Source organism: Pseudophryne corroboree, chromosome 3 (genome assembly GCF_028390025.1).
Source record: "Pseudophryne corroboree isolate aPseCor3 chromosome 3, aPseCor3.hap2, whole genome shotgun sequence".
Lineage (NCBI taxonomy): Eukaryota > Metazoa > Chordata > Amphibia > Anura > Myobatrachidae > Pseudophryne > Pseudophryne corroboree.
Genome location: NC_086446.1, coordinates 398,227,326 through 398,244,853, shown reverse-complemented (window position 1 = coordinate 398,244,853; position 17,528 = coordinate 398,227,326). Strand labels below are relative to the sequence as shown.

The following is a 17,528-nucleotide window of genomic DNA, read 5'->3' as shown; positions in this document are numbered from 1 at the left end:
TTGCCCGTGTAGGACTAAATCTACTTCCCGTTTACTTAATCTTAACAATTTATAATAAAGGTCTACTGCACTATCAGCCGGTACCTGATTGAATTCCTCCTGCCGAAAGAGTACTTTCTCTGCGTCATCATCAGTTAAACTGACTTGAGCATTTTCTGCTAAATTCAATAATTCTTCATCAAGTAACCTGGCCCCATGTGACATGATTCAAAGGGCATTCACTTTAATGTAACCTCAGACAAATTAATTAATTAAATATGACTAACCAATTCTGACCAGATAGAGCTCCCCTAGATGCAAATGCAATGAAAACAGAAACACATCCTAAAGAGCCCACAGCCTCAAAGAAAAGTAACTAAATCAAAAAATAACAACACAATACTTGAAAATATATCATAGACAATGCTGGTTGTCAATTATTGCACAATGCCCTAGGCAATTCAAAACATCAATTTCCGTAATAAACATAAGGTGCTAAATGTAAGGAGCTGGGTAAAAACCAGCCCAATAAATAAAGATATATAAACATTTGCACACTTTAAAAAATTTATCCAGGTGCTCTCTATAATCTGTTCCTTGATGGTCCAGTATAGATATAGATAGAAAAGAGGTAAGACACTACACTGGACGGAGCAGCACAAGACAGCACTATAATCGCCACCCCACTTTCCCGCCTGCACAGACACTGAGGACGGAGACATGTCCTCTCACTACACTCTACATGACTGGAGTGAAAAGGTATCCACACCCCGCAAGAATCCGACAGCTGGATGATGACGTTTTCCCTCGTTCTGGTTTCCGAGTGGGGCGCAAAACCCGACTGGACTCGGATCCGGGCTCGGGTAGTGAAGTTCAGTAGGGTTCGGTTCTCTGAGAACCGAACCAGTTCATCTCTATAATAACTATAATTTATAATAAAGACTAACACAGGAATGTATATATATATATATAGATAGAAAAGAGGCACTCAAACAGTCATGATAAATGAAAAAATCTCATAAATATTTATTTTCACCCAACCATGGGCATTCCAGGAGGAATCACATTGATGGTGGTGGCTCAGCAAAAAAATTCATTGAATAAATAGCAGCTTATACAGCATCATCAAATGCTTTTTCATAAACGAGTGTCTTGCATATAGAAAGGATGTGATAAAGATCAAACCAGTACGTCCGTCGACCTCGGTCCCATGTGGACCGTTCAAGACCCGCACACCAAGTCACAGTCACCTTCCACCATCCAGAGCCATCCGCGAGCAGACATCCAACATACACAAAACCAATTTTATAGCCCACTAAATACCTCATTACTCACTGCAGCTGATCAGAATTCATCACCCCACTGTCAACGGCGTGCGTCTCAGCCTACTGCGCATGTGCCAGACAAACACTCCATAGCGGATGTGAGCCGGGACGCGCGTGCGTTCCACAGCGCTAGCGATTTCCGGGTCAAACACATGACCATCCACGTCACGCCGATGCCATACACGCTTCTGCGTTCCACGGTCCGGCTAGACTATGGATGTCATGTGACCCATTCCCCGGTCCACATAGCCAGCAAGGCCTAATGACACATATGAATGGGGTCGTTGCCATAGTGCCCATGCGATAGATCCAGCAGACTGCCGTCTCCATGTATCATCACACGGAATCACAGAGGCTTTGCCCCCCACATTATTTTGCATTCAATCAATTACATCAATGAATGTACTATAGACACAATGCGCAGAGTTATCAACCAGACGACACCATAATATTCAGTCCGAAAAACCTGATCAAGCAGACTAAGCAATGGGAACCTAAATAAGATAAAATACCATGTACATAACATAATTGTATATGTCATTAAATATCTGCCCACAGATATAGCTACTGGATTATGATTCCACCCTGAAATGCAATGTGCAAAATATGACAATCAACAGTAAACAACCAAACAAAAATATAAGTATGAATAACAAAAATTGAAAAAACACAGAAAAAAAAAAAAATTATATAAAAATGAATTAATCCTATTGAGGACAGTGGGCAATATATATGTATATATGTATATATATATATACAGTGAAAGGCTTGCGATGATGGGGGACGGATATCAACTGACCCCGTGTCACAAAACCAGGCGGCACTCCACGGATTTGGTGAAAAGCATAAATGTTTTATGGATAAAACAACATGAGGGTCCGACGTTTCAACACCGCGGCGGGTGTTTTTTTCAAGGACACATGGTGAAGCAAACAGTGGTTAAAACATTTCTTACCTTAAGTACTTTACACACGCCACTGCTACCACACGAGCGCGGGGGGTGGGAGCGTCTCCGGCGGTCCCGGCGTCCGGCCACGGAGAATGATGTCACCGTTGCCAGGCAACCGGACAACACTACGCCCAGCGCATCCCGCAGGTGCAGTGACATGTGCAGCACTGAATGGCAATAAAGTGCAATGTGCATGAAAACTGTGACAGATACAAGTGTAACAAATAACACTTGTTATAGGCGCGGGCGAAATTTATATATAAATCCTATATATATATATATATATATATATATATATATAAAAAGGAACATGTAACTCCAATAGATTATACTGTATATATTACTTTTTGCAGGTAATAGTATAATAGCAACTACATAATAAGCTGTACTAAAGACTTGGATTTGACTAACTAATCTCGGCATTGGTGAACCACAAGCCCCAGAAACTTAGAATGGTCTGATGTAAATCTTCTGTAATATGCTGCAGCAAGTACACTGTGAATGACAGCTCCGGAACTGATAAGATCCCAATAGTAACTGTAGAAAATAAAAAATGATCATGGATTTACAGCTAGATGGGGTCCAATTACCAGTGTTATCCGACTGTGTCCATGTAAGTTTCATGTATAGTCTGAATGCAGACTAAACAGAGACAAATATAGCCGCAGACTGCATAATGGTCTCAGCCCTGCAGATCACTGTACAATGATAGATCCTGATGGGATGGGCACGGTAACTCGGCAATCCCACCGGCAAGGGCTTGTATATATGGAGTTTAATACTCAATTTGGAAAGTCCCAATAAGATAATGGGAGAAAATGATATTCAAACTAAAAGATCCAGAAAAATTATAAAATGTTACCTATCCCTGATGCTTTTCACTCCTTAATTGGAGGCTTTATCAAAGAATCCTGCAGTCACAACTTTTTGCTATTCAATTAGAAATCAGCATTTACTTTATCTCAAGGTAAAATTATCAGGACTTTTTGTGGATTCAGGGTGATATTCCCACATTTCCTGCACTTTGCAAAGATCACGCACTGTAGAATTTTTGACCAACATTGCAGTTGGTGCCACAAATAGTGTTTTACAATTGATTGGCAAGACTTACTTGAGCGAACTTCATGAAATTAACCACGTGAGACCCATGGCCCAGAACTTGCAGCTAATCGACCCAATAGTTGTGTACTTATCCTTAGTTTATATAGTACAATATGACAATACAGTATGCAACATTTGTTTTCTTCACAAATCAGTTGAATTCCATAGAATTTTGGTTTAACTTGAGTCTGGCTGATTTAGGGGTACATTTACTAAGCAGTGATAAGAGCGGAGAAGTGAGCCAGTGGAGAAGTTGCCCCATCAACCAATAAGCAGCTCTGTATAATTTTATAGTATGCAAGTTATAGATGTTACTTCAGTGCTGATTGGTTGCCATGGGCACCTTCTCCACTGGCTCACATCTCCGCTTTTATCACTGCTTACTAAATGTCCCCCTTAGACCAAATGCCCAGAATGTTATGATGATACTCAGTACACTTCATGTGTGCTAATAGGTAGACCTTAAGAAAGAGGTCTCCAAACAATATTCATGCTTGGGGGTCTTTCCTGCCTTGTTAGAGCCATGATTAGTCCTATTTGTAAGCTGTTTTGCAAGCATTATAAACAAACCAACACTGAAATGATACAGTAAAAATGCCAAAGAAAATACTGAAGTGTATCCAGTAAATTACTTCATTTGGTGACGTACAAATCCTGAAGAGACTGGCTTTTCTGTACTTATGATCTCCCCCTCATTGCTTACAAACTGTTTATTGCTTATGAGGGACATTATACCAGGTTTAAGTATACCTATTAACCGTGATGGGGATATTCCAGCTTCATTAATGCCTACAATTCACTACAGCAGAACTGCAATAACCTTACAATTGTTGTAAAGAACCTCTGATACAGAAATGGCACAATCAGACATGTACATGTTCCTGCCACTGAGGCTAATATAAAAGTGTGATATATCCAGCCTTATTATAAAACAAGACCTAGGATCAAATCTGGATTAAGCTTTTACAAATAGGCCCAAGAGGATCTCGCCTAATTCAGATTCCTTTTCTATATTATAAATGCTCTTTCCCTAAAGCATACAGCACATTGTGCTGGTAAACTGTTAATAGAAGTGTCTGTTCTTTTTTGTTCATAATAAACAAGGTCACATCGTTCATATTATTATTCGGGGAAATGATTTAAGATTTCCTGCATTTGTTACGTAACCACACATAGGAAAATAACTGAGGAAAGACAATCCAAACTTCAGCTATATGCAGGAAATTCCACTACATTCTGAAGTGTCTTTCTCACCGGTCCACAACTTCAAAGGCAGCCTGTGATGTAATTGTCTAAAATAAAATACGCCAATACTTATACAAACTGTATGTATCGGGAAATATATGGTTTTTCGGAAAGCTGTTCCTGGTAACTCTTCAGTGAATTATCTCCATGTGATAGAGGAAGATATTCGGAGAATTCAGACTGTAATTTAACTGGGAGAATGTGACATTGTTGAGGCATGAGGCACAAAGTCTGCAGCTCCTGGTGATTTCACAGACAGAATACTGATTCAGCCTAAAAACAGGTGTAGCTCCCTGTACGTAGGTGGCATGTTCACTTCAATTTTGGTGCTGTATATTAATTGTGGAGACACACTGAATGAAAATGTACTTAATGGTAAGGGTTAGATCATGGTTTGAGGGGACCCTGGAGCATCTAACTTGTGGGAGCCCCAACCAATAACAACATGATATGTTGGTGATGTTATAAAAAAATACTTGTATCAAGTGTAAATTTTCACAACACCACAAATGTGTTAAACACATTGTAACACCCCTAGTTCACATATGCCACAGTACTCCCAAAGCTATTGTGTGTGTTGGGGGGGGGGGGGGGGCAGTGCATGTGGGTGCCCCCTCTGCGACAACAAAACTACTTGTGCCAGTGGTTTACTTATGCACACTTTTCACTGCCCTTGACCACGGTGAAATTGCTCTTTGCGAACCAACCTGATTCAGGACCAATATCCTGAAAAATATGGATAGTTGGCAAAGCTTAGATTGTGATCAAGAGGGAAGATTTTTTGCAAACACACAGCAGGCTTCCCCAAAACACTTTAGAACGGAGAACAACACAGTAGAAATGTAAATAGTATGCTTATATTTCAAGTTCAAGATATATCAGTTCCTAGATATAACCAACTTGTGTTACAGTTTGGCTGGTCCTGTCATCACATTAATCATTTTTGTTTATCTTAGATATTTCCCTGTCTACACTGTTGGAGAATAGCTTGCCATTGTTACCTACTAGAATCTGGTGTACTCCTGTCAAGGTGCTAGAATGCCATGTACTGCGCTGGCATCTCACACACTGTTAATGATATATGCAACATCTTGAGTCACACAAACATGTGGTTAACATTAAAATGCTCTGCTAAAAATCCATAATCATTGTGAGCCAAGGTACTAACTTGATACAGGTGCCAAATAGAAGCCAAATCTGTTCCCTCTTTTATACAGTGTGTGCCAATACCAAAGTATCAAGTATACCACTCATTGTTCTCTCTAAACTAAGCAATTTTGTTTTGCAAAGGAAGAGGATAGGGGGGGAATGCATTTTGCCAGGTTGTGGTGAGCAGTAAATGCCAAGACCATGGAATTCAGCCTGAGATTCTTATAAGCAATATCTTTTAAACATCCATTTAATTTCAGTGGTGGTATACAAAGATGAAATGCCAAAATTGCTGCACGCTGTATAGTTATATATTCAGCAGTAACTCTCAAACACATTTTCACGACACTTTGGCACAAAATGTCATGATTAAAGACAAAAGCTTAATATAAATTTTAGCTGCGTTTATGTCATTTTCATTAAGAAGATTATTTCATTTTTCATGAAAATAACACACTCTGCAATATATTATAAGCTTGCCGTGTTAAAATGCATTAAGACACTGAACCATAAAAAAGACAATATTCAAAATGTTGATACACATATTGGGGGTAATTCCGAGTTGATCGCTTGCTACGGATTTTCGTAGCGCAGCAATTATGGCAATTATGCGCATGCGTATGCATCGCAATGCGCAGGCGCATTGTACAAGTACATGTGGTTTTGCACATGTTCTAGCGACGCTTCCAGTCGCACTGGCAGACGCAAGGAGATTGACAGGAAGTGGGAGTTTATGGGTGTCAACTGAACATTTTCGAGGAGTGTTTGGAAAACGCAGACGTTGCCGGTAGTTTGCTGGGCGGGTATCTGATATCAATACCGGGACCTTCGTCGCAGCAGTCATCACACAGAATAAGTAACTACAGGGCTGGTCTTGTTCTGCACAAAATGTGTTTGCTGCCGCTATTGATTTATGGAATCATATTTATGAATATTAATATTTAATATATCATATATGGTATTTAATATATGGATATATTTTAATTAATATGCGTTTATCATATATATCCGCAAATATATTATGTCAGGCTTACTAAGTGGCTGAAAAATATATGCAGTCCTAATATATATGACTTATGAAATTATGAAGTTAAGATTCCTTAAAGAGAGTTCAAGCTTGAATATTACCGCTCTTTTTATATGATTATTTATTTACAGGCAGATCAAATCGTACAGAATAAGATATACACAGTAGTGATATATATACTAATTATTTATCTAATGCTTCCTTCGTTATATAACATAAAACAACATGACATAAGTTTCACAAACAGTTTCAATTGCTAACATAAAGTGTATACTTGCAAGTTAAAGATTGCCATCCCAAGGATCATTCCTTCTGCATCTTCTCCATGACTTCTCCTCCTCCTGACTGACTTCCTTCCTTCTCTCCTTCTCCTTCTTCTAACCCCTAGCTAAAAAGTCTGCTCCTTTTATCCCATATTTTACCAATTCAAACTATCATATTCTCATAATTTCCAATGGAATAGATAATTATAGGTTTGTCAGATTCCAAGGTGTAATAAAACGTTCTCTGCTCCAAGTTGGATATTCTGCTCAAGCAGGTATGGTGCCATAAAACGTGTCCTTTCCTTATACTGTACATCAAAGACCTTCCTTTGGTTATTTGAAGTGTAACAATATTTGTTTGCCTGAAGCACGTTTTATCAATTGATGTGATCTCTTTTCGTAGTAGTTAATTCATGGTCCCTAGCTTTAACCTCTACTGGACAATTGACCAGCTAGTTTTATAATTGCCAGAGGTATTGCAAATCTTGATTCTGAACTAAATGTACACCTGTGGATTCCAGTGTCCATTTGATTGTAAATGCATTCTTTGTTATACTGTGACCTCTCTAGCCTTATTTATGGCTAGAGCAGAATAAACCTGTTCCCTACACTATGTTTTACCATCTTGCAGTAAAACACAAATATACAGTTAAATATATAAACACATATACAAACCTAATTTCTTAAATTAGCTACACATTACCTCATACATTCAAACTTATTTCATATCTATTCCTTACTATATATATCCAGTATACTGTTCACTATGGTTACATTGCCTATTTATAATGAATTATATTTTGATTCAGACAACATCCATTGCCCTAATATTATATTGAGTGCGGACAATTACCTATATGGCAACACCGCATGGCTGCACAGGCATTTGCACTCCTGCAAAGCATTTGCACGGCTGCTAAAAGTAGCTAGCGAGTGATCAACTCGAAATATGGGCCAATGTACGTTGGCAATTACCTATGAAACAATTTTTTTAAAAATAAATCAGCATTGCTGAAAAATATCTGTATTTTATAAAGTGCAGAATATTCAGGATGCATCCATCTTATCAGAGAAGTAGTAACCTACTGTAATGTATTACAGTACAAAATGGCCGAAACCAAAAACACAGCTCTTTTATTGGGGCTTTCAATGTCCACTGAACTGTACTTTGGCATTGGGCAACATTTTTTGATCTTTTTTTTTTTGCGCACTTCAAAGTAATATTTTTCTTTCCACCTCTACAGAAGGTGCAATTTTGTTAGTAGTGCATAACTATCACAGGGTTTACGAGCAGTAAGAAGGCGCTTGAGGTGTGATCTCTGCTAAGCTTTACTGTGCAGAATCCAGATGCTGCCTGATTTGTGATCCAATGTGCGAGTCTTTTCAAGTGAAGCCTGAGGAAAACACAGTGGAAAGTGTCTCGCACTTAAAACAATGTCTTAGAGAAAAAAAATACAGATGAGACAAAATATTCCATTAGGATGGCTGCAGTATGTCAAGGAGTTCCAAGGATAGTACTGCAGGAATGATATCATACGGCGAATGTCTGGATGGCTGTCTGAGTACGGTTTTAACATCTGCTAATCCTCAATGTCATATTTTTATGTGGAGTTGCTATATATGTTTCATTCATCAAAGTAATGAAGTAGATGGACCTGCATATATTTCTTTTCCCCTTTGTAATAACATCTGAGCATGCCTTTACAACTTGGACTAACTTTACTTACTCTTCTATGCCTATGGATTATTGAAGGAGCAAGCTACAATATGTTCATTTATCCTTGAAAGTATAGTCTTAAGAAATATTAATTTATAAAGTGTAAATCTAGAAAAGTAACATTACTTTGATTCTGCTACTTCTATAAAGCAAAACATTTTGGATCATCTAATTTGGAGGACAAATGGTATTTTATGTTTCTTTCTGGCAGATGTCCAGTTACAAGCAGGGGAGCAGAGAGCTGGGGGGACAGAGGAGTTGCAGCCATCATGCCAAGATCACACACCTTTTTAGTGGGCAGCAAAGCTTGTAAAAGGGTCACTGCTTTTCACACTGGAGTGTTGGCAATGCTCCCACATCTGAGCCACATCCCAGTATCGGGACCATAGTATATAGATCGGGTGTAGTATGTTATGCCGGCGCTCGGGCTCCCAGCGACCAGCATACCGGCGCCGGGAGCCTGACCGCAGGCATACCAACAGCGTGGCGAGCGCAAAGGAGCCCCACTATTTTATTCTCCCTCCAGGGGGGTCGTGGACCCCCACGAGGGAGAATAGTTGTCGGTATGCTGGGTGTCGGGATTCCGGCGCCGGTATACTGTGCGCCGGTATCCCAACATTTAGCATACAGAAGACCAGGCCCGGCGCTACCCGCTCAGCGAAGGGATGCAATGCAGGGAGGCGCTGGGACGGAGAGGCGCTCCCCATGCTCTGATCCCTTCCCTGCTGCGCCGTCCTGGCCCCCCTGCTGCTGCTGCTGCTGTGTCTGTCACTGTATGACTGTGACAGTCACTGGCAGCGGAGCCTGCAGCGTGAAAAGCCTCCCTCCTCCCCTCACCTGTGTGGCAGCGGCTGTGTACGGGACGGAAGGGGGCGGAGCTAAATGGGACAGAAGGGGGCGGAGCTAAACGGTCCAGAAGGGGGCGGAGCTACACGGACCAGGCTGCTGTACCGAGGGAGACTGGCTTAGGTAAGTAGAGGGTGAGAGAGAAGTGTGTGTTTGTATATATGGTGTGTGTGTGTGTGTATATGGTGTGTGTGTGTGTGTGTGTGTACGGTGTGTGTGTGTATATGGTGGGTGTGTATGTGTGTGTATATATGTGTGAATTGTGTGTGTGTGTGTGTGTGTGTGTGTGTGGTATGTCTGTGTACGCGCACTTTATGGATGGTAGTACTGGGGGGGCATTACGTATAATCATATAATGACGCTATTACTGGGGGAGGGGGGGCATTACATGTAAGGACGCTACTACTACTGGGGGGGCATTTTGTGAAACAACGCTACTACTGGGGGGGCCATTACGTATAAGGACGATACTACTACTAGGGGGGAATTACGTATAAGGACGCTTCTACTACTGGGGGTGCACTACGTATAAGGACGCTACTACTACAGGGGGGGCATTACGCGTAATGACGCTACTACTACTGGGGGGGGCATTACGTATAAGGACGATACTACTACTAGGGGGGATTTACGTATAAGGACGCTTCTACTACTGGGGGTGCACTACGTATAAGGACGCGTCTACTACTGGGGGCGCACTACATATAAGGATACTACTACTACTGGGGGGGCATTATGTATAAGGATACTACTACTACTGGGGGGCATTATGTATAAGGATGCTACTACTACTGGGGTGCATTACATATGACGCTACTACTACGGGTGGGGCATTATGTATAAGAGGAATAAGATTGTGCTACATTGTGGCGTAATTTTAAATGGGGGTACTATTGTGTGGCCATGCCCCTTACTTGTGAGCCCACGCCCCTTTTCCCGGCGCGAATATGGGAGGGCGCAAATTTATAGTTTGCAGGGGGGCGCCGAACACCCTAGCACCGGCCCTGCAGAAGACCACCCTATAGATCTACCAGCTTCCCTGGAAATACTGGTACCTCCAGGTCCAGTTCTCAGAATAGGCCAACCAAATCCATTTTACCTTAAAAAAGCAAACTTCACTTCTGTAACATTCTAATTATTCTAATTTATTATTATTATTATGATTATTATGATTATTATTATTATTATTATTATTAAAGCCAGCATTTTTTCAGTTCATTAAGCAAGAGACATAAATAGTCTTTTATTAACCACAACTGCAATTTCTCTTCATGGCGAAAGTACTGTACAGATACTTGTCCTTTAAGAGCATTTCAATGTGCTGCACAGTTTATGGTTTCTTGAGAATAGAATTGTGAAATCTTTCTGTGCCTAGATTCCTCATGTTGGTGGTTGGCAAATTAAATAAACAAATAAATAGAGAAGAAAACCATGCACCATTTATTAACATCTACAAATATTAATAGTAAATACAGTCCTGTAAATTAGCCTTTTTTTATAGCACCATTGCCATCACTCAGTATGGTGGTTTTTGGACTAAACATACTGTAGTTGGTGGAAAGATTAATATAATGAATTTATGACATTTCTGAAGATAGTTTTATTGCATTTGGTACAAAGCAATAGCTTTAAAAGGATTTTCTAAAAGCACTCTGTCTCACAACCCATAAACAATTGCACCAAATATGCAGATTAAGTCCACTTTCTAAGTCTGGAGTAGTACATGTGAATGCATTAATGCACGTATTTAAATAATATGCCCATTTTTCTTTTCAAGTGTTTAGTACTTGTCCTTGATTGCATAGCACTGTCAGATGCGCATAAGTTATAAGCAGACATTTCACTGCTTTGTAACTAATTAATCTTTTATAATGCACATTGTTTCTAACTATACACATTTATGCATACAGTATGTTAAAGGACCCTAAGTTTATCTTATAATAACCTATTTGCTTGCTATGAACTTTGCAAAGTGATTATGACATAGGTTATTACCAGTTATGGAAGTTTTACTCCAATTGCAAATGTGCAGAAATGGGATTCGCACGATAATTCTTGTCTGTAAAATCAGTGAAAAGTGTAGGTGACAATTGGGAAATCTGCCTGGACCCCCCAACAAGCCAAACTAATATACAGTAGGCTAACAGTATAGAAGTCTATTAGTGGCCATAATAAAAGTATTTAGTGTCATTAAATTGTGCCAAATGGCTGTTATATGCATTCTTCTTAACAATGTGAAAACATGAGAGAAGGCAAGTGTTTTGTGCAAAATAAATGTGCTACTTAAATTAAGGGTACATAAAAATGGTATAAGTACCGTATTTTTCGGACCATAAGACGCACTTTTTCTCCCCAAAAATGTGGGGGAAAAAGTATGTGCGTCTTATGGAGCGAATAAGACGTTTGCGGGTAGCGGGTAGTGGCGGCGGCCGGCGGGTAGCGGAGGCTGGCGGGTAGCGGCGGGTCCTGGATGCTACTGCTGCGCCGTCATCAGCAGAGCGGCCACATCTCAGCAGCAGAGCCGGCGTCATGTGACTCCCCCGCTCCCCCCCACCTCCTCCCTTCTCAGGAGACGCAGGGAACCACTGGTACTGTCAGTGTGTGTGTGTGTGTGTGTGTGTGTGTGTGTGTGTGTGTGTGTGTGTGTATGCTCGCTCTGATGTGTGTGTGTGTCTGTGTATGCTGGCTCTGACAGAGGGCTGCACTGTATATCTCTTAGAGGTCAGAATATTTTTTTCCCAGTTTTCCTACTCTAAAAACTAGGTGCGTCTTATGGTCAGGTGCATCTTATGGTCCGAAAAATACGGTATATATTTTAAGCCACTTTAAAAAAAACGTAAAAATAAATAAAATGATTACTCCCACATGTAAGCCTAAAAACACTTGCTGTAATCCTAAAGCTCCCCAATATACCTGTCCCATACCTTGTACCCCAATTTTCGAAATTTTCCATGAGTTCACCCCAAAAATTACATTATTCAATTATTGGCCAATTAAAAAAACATTTAATTGCCTTATTAGTCACTAAGGGTAGTGTCCCAGGGGTTCTAAACCAAATCCTGACAACTGCACAGTAACATAGGGATTTTCCACAACTTTTCACCTGCTCAGGAGGTGGTGAAAAGAAATGTGTGTTAAACCTATGAAGAATTTTTTCGATCAATATTTGGTTTTTTTTCTGTGAACAATTGAATAGTCGCGATAAAAGCACTATTTTTTATTGCAAAAACAGTATTTCAAGGACAATTGATTTCCCCCCATAACCCTCCAGGTCATGAATTATATCCCAATGATCAAGGAGCACAGAACAGTGTTGAATTACAGATGGGTGAGATGTCCTAAGCAGTGATAAAAGTGGAGAAGTGAGCCAGTGGAGAAGTTGACCATGGCAACCAATCAGCATCGAAGTAACATTTCTAATTTGCATACTATAAAAGTACACAGCCCAGCTGATTGATTGCCATGGGCAACTTCTACACTGGCTCACTTCTCCACTTTTATCACTGCTTAGTACATGTCCCCCACAGTATTCTAACAAATGTGTATAACAGGTTTAATTCTGTAATATGGAACTAATGCAAACAGCACCCAAATGAAAGGACGAACATATACAGAAGATGCTAATATAGTGTAAATATACATAACATGGGAGATGTACAGATGGAGGCTTGCTAGTTGTGGCTCCGTCTGTGCCTAAGCGCGCCTAATGACGAGAGCATCTCCGTCCAGAAGGGCGCATGCACCCGTGATGGAGACGCGCTCCATTCACTAGAATGGAAAAGTGTCTCCATCCGATGCATGTGCGTTCGTAACACAGATGCTGATGGAGACGCGCCCCATTCTAGTGAATGGAAGAGCGTCTCCATGCACTCCCTGCGAGGCTATGCGGAAGGATCGCCTAGTCATGCCGGTAGTGCATGCCTGCGATGGAGCCGCCTCAGATGAGTGCAGCTCCATCTGTACTAAGCCTTGAAAAGTGATACATTTCACGGTGATAAAGTACCAGACAATCAGCTCCTAACTGCCACGTTACAGGCTGGGTTTGAAAAATTACAGTTAGGAGCTGATTGGTTGGTATTTTATCTCCGTACAATTTATCACTTTCAAGGATTAGTATATCTGGCCCATTGTAGGTTATTCATGATTATTTTAGATTAGAAGAACTAGTAGGCATAACCAGAAACATCCTACTTTTACGTATTAATTTCCCAATAGCTAATGAAAAAATATAAGGGAAGAAATGGCTATAGAACTCTAACTGCAGAGCCGATCAGGGTGCTAAGCCTCAGCCACGATAAAGGGTACACACAATCCATTTTTCACGTTGTCATTACACTGGATTAAACGGTTTTGTTTTGCAACTCTATATCTATCAATGACCAGCACACTATATGCAACCATGTGTAACATGCCTTTTTTTCTTGGGTTCATAGAAACTGGGGATTCTGTCACAAAGCCAGAGACTAACAGCAAAGCAAGGAAAGAAAGAACGGCTTTCACCAAAGAGCAGCTCCGAGAGCTGGAAGCTGAATTTGCTCATCATAATTATCTTACCCGGCTTCGGAGATATGAAATAGCTGTAAATCTTGACCTCACTGAAAGACAGGTATGTTTGATTAGGCGTCTTTTGAGACAGGTTACATGGTTACATGAACTCAGACATTACTCCTATGATTTGTTTATGTCTCTTCAACTTAAAGAAACATAATGAAAAAAAAACAAAAACAAAGAGCAATCATGCTACCATTATCACATATAAAGGCCTAGATAGAATCATAGTCACAGGTATTGAAAACCATCTAAAATTTTGACGCATACCAAGTACCAACCTCCTTTATATACAGTATATATATAATGTGTGTGTGTGTGTGTGTGTGTGTGTGTATATATATATATATGTGTGTGTGTGTGTATATATATATATATATATATATATGTGTATATATATATATGTGTATATATATGTATATATACATGTATATATAAATATATATATATTATCATTCAGTTGTATCATTTTTTGTCAGTTTGGCTCTATATAATATTGTATTTTTTGTACGACTCTGTGTACATTTTGTAGCTCGCCATAAATAAATCATACAAACATAATATGTATATATTTATACTGTATGTAACATTTTCTCTTTATCAGAATCATTTGTAACTAGGGCTGTAATTAAATAAACAAAGTAATAATCACTATTTTAATAAATAAGCAATTTAAAGAGTCATGAATACTTGCATCCCAGAGATTCATTAGAACCAAAACTTTATTATTTAAAGCTTACCAGTCACGTAATGTACACACAGTGGATGCAGCATTTCTGTATGCTACAAGTCATGAAGACTTATATTTATGAAACATTGATTTTCTTATAGTGGGGCAGAACAAAAACTTCTGCCCACAAATTAGATCCCTCCACTACAGTATGTTTAAGTGGCAGGTCTCATGTAATAAGACTGCAGGCTATCAATTCCAGGAATAAACTTACAGCACCTAGGACTAAAGTGTCTCAGTAATGTTACTTTTGACTAGTGAATTCACAAGATACATTCTTTCAAATTTCAATTATTGTTTCATCCCACAAAATAGTTGTTTCACTACGACATTACACTGTAACAACATGCTATGCTCATTATGACTGTGCATATTCCTTATTGATGCAAATTACTCTAATTTTACTCCCGCAGGTTAAAGTCTGGTTTCAAAACCGAAGAATGAAGTGGAAACGTGTGAAAGGCGGACAGCCGGTGTCTCCGAATGAACAAGATGCAGATGACTTGGACTCCACAGCATCTCCCAGCTCCGAGTAGCATGCCTTAGCCATGCTCTGTGAACTTTCTTATTTGATGCCTTGTCAATCCAACCCTTCCGTGTTTGGTCTACCAGTTTACCATTCTTGATCATATTGGTTAACCAAGCTTTGTTTTTCTACATTTAACTTTACCATACGTTTTACAGTTCATTATAAAAATGGGTGGAGCATTAGAACACCCTGTTTATGAAACAAGGAGACCATTCAATGCTTTGACAATCAATTCTCTCCACATGTAGTTGTAAAATACTTATTAAGCTACAGTACTTTGGACATCTTTGGTTAAGAATATATTGTAATTGCTATTGCAATAATAATTTTTTATTACAATCCCCCTCCCCATTATTCTTACCTTGATCCAGTGTAAAGAATGCTGAAAATGTGTTTTAGATTTCTCTGCTATATTATTTTATCCCGTTATCTCATGTGACAACAATATCAGAGACTGACTTGTATATAGAGTAACGTGAATTGGCTCATTCCAGACTCTGGATGGTTGCACCAAAACAAGCCTCATACTGTACTTTATAATGTTTAATTTTTTTTTACATGTATAAATCATCTCATTTTATTGACTGGCCCATTGATGACAAAGGAAACACCAAAGCTCATTTGTTGTCTTTAACTCATCCCTTTACATAAATTCACATACCAATATTTAAATTTTCTATGGTCACCTTTTTATAAAACAAAACTTCTGATTTTTTTATTGTTTTAAATTGCAAAAAAAATCTTTGTAAAGCTTCTCTTTTATTACATGTGTTTTTTAATTAATAAAATGTATTATTTGTAAAGCAGGTGTAAGATATGCTCCATATGTGCTATATTAATACACGCTGCCAGGGGACAGACAGGGCGGCTTTTCACCCATCCCTCTGTGGCAGTCCATGAGCCACTTAATTTATACAGTATGGGCAGCTTTCTGCACTCTGATTGGTCAATAGCTCTAGTCATCCACCAATCAATGAGTGGAGACCTAGCACCACTATTATTGGTGAGAGGCCAGTGCCATACACCAATCAGATTTCCAGCAGCTACATTACACTTCACACACAGACTTCTTATACATATACTGAAACAGTGGCACCACACAGTGCATTCTGCTGCTGCATGGATCTGTCTGGTCACCAGGAAGAGCATAGTATGTCTGCCTTGCAGCCACCAGGAATGCACATGCAGTGGGCAGCTGCAGGGTACCTGTGGTCCAAAGTGAGAATATTGCAGATGCCACCCTGCCCCCCAAGCCAGTTATTTCATGAAATGCAGCTTTATGAACCAGGCACCCACAAAAAGATATGATCTGAAGAGTATGATTTAAAGATGAGAATTAGCTAGAACGCTGTAAAAGTTGCAGGGGGTGCCATTGCTATGGGGCCCAGAGCCTTAGGGGGCGCAGACTCAGGTCATATAGTTGCCTGCTAAGTTCCTGGAACTACATAAGCAACTGAGTCTGGGCACTGCAGGCATGAAAATGGGGATGCATCGGTGCTCATAAAAGTGGCGATGTCTATCTCTCAGTAAAACTCCACACTGATATGATACAGGATGTCTCTGTGCTCCTGATCCATCCTCAAGGCTCAGCTGAGCTAATTAGTGAGCCTGTCACTGTCAGAGAGTAGGTTTTTTCTTATACTTGCTGACTTCCTGGCTGCCTCTTCAGATCAGCTGGGAGACAGGTCACAGGAAAGTGGGCGGGTTGGGGGTGTAATGACGCAATTGCGTCATTGTGGCCCTACTCCTGCTACACAATTCTGCAATTACTGGCATTGTGAAGCTGGGAGCGGAGCAACAATGACAGTTCACAATGAATGACATCATTGGCCATCCAGTTTGCCTACTTTTTCTAGGTAAGTAGCTGGCTGTGGGTAGGCAAGTATGTTTCTCCTTGATTACAGCCTTTGTGAAGTGAGCTGAGAGGCAAGAATTGAAGGCAAGTGTGCAGAAATTAAGTTCTCCATTCAAAGGGGTATCTTCTGCATTAGGAAGTATAGCCCTCAGGTAGGAGCAAGTTATCCCTGCCCCCTCTCTTTCTGTCTTTACACTCACTGGAAACTTCAATGCTCTCAGTCCTGAAGTTGCCAATAGGGTGCAACACTCGAAACATCACCATC

The 17,528-nt window shown here is 40.0% G+C and overlaps 1 protein-coding gene across 1 annotated transcript in view; it reads left to right on the top strand.

The window, feature by feature from the left end:
- MEOX1 (mesenchyme homeobox 1) overlaps positions 1 to 16,170 on the top strand; it is a 77,220-nt gene extending 61,050 nt beyond the window's left edge. Inside the window, exons 2-3 of the mRNA XM_063963568.1 lie at positions 14,035 to 14,207; positions 15,293 to 16,170. Of these exons, the coding sequence (XP_063819638.1) occupies positions 14,035 to 14,207; positions 15,293 to 15,415 (296 nt within the window). The 3' untranslated portion in view covers positions 15,416 to 16,170. The remainder of the gene's footprint in view (positions 1 to 14,034; positions 14,208 to 15,292) is intronic.
- Positions 16,171 to 17,528: the final 1,358 nt, after the last annotated feature.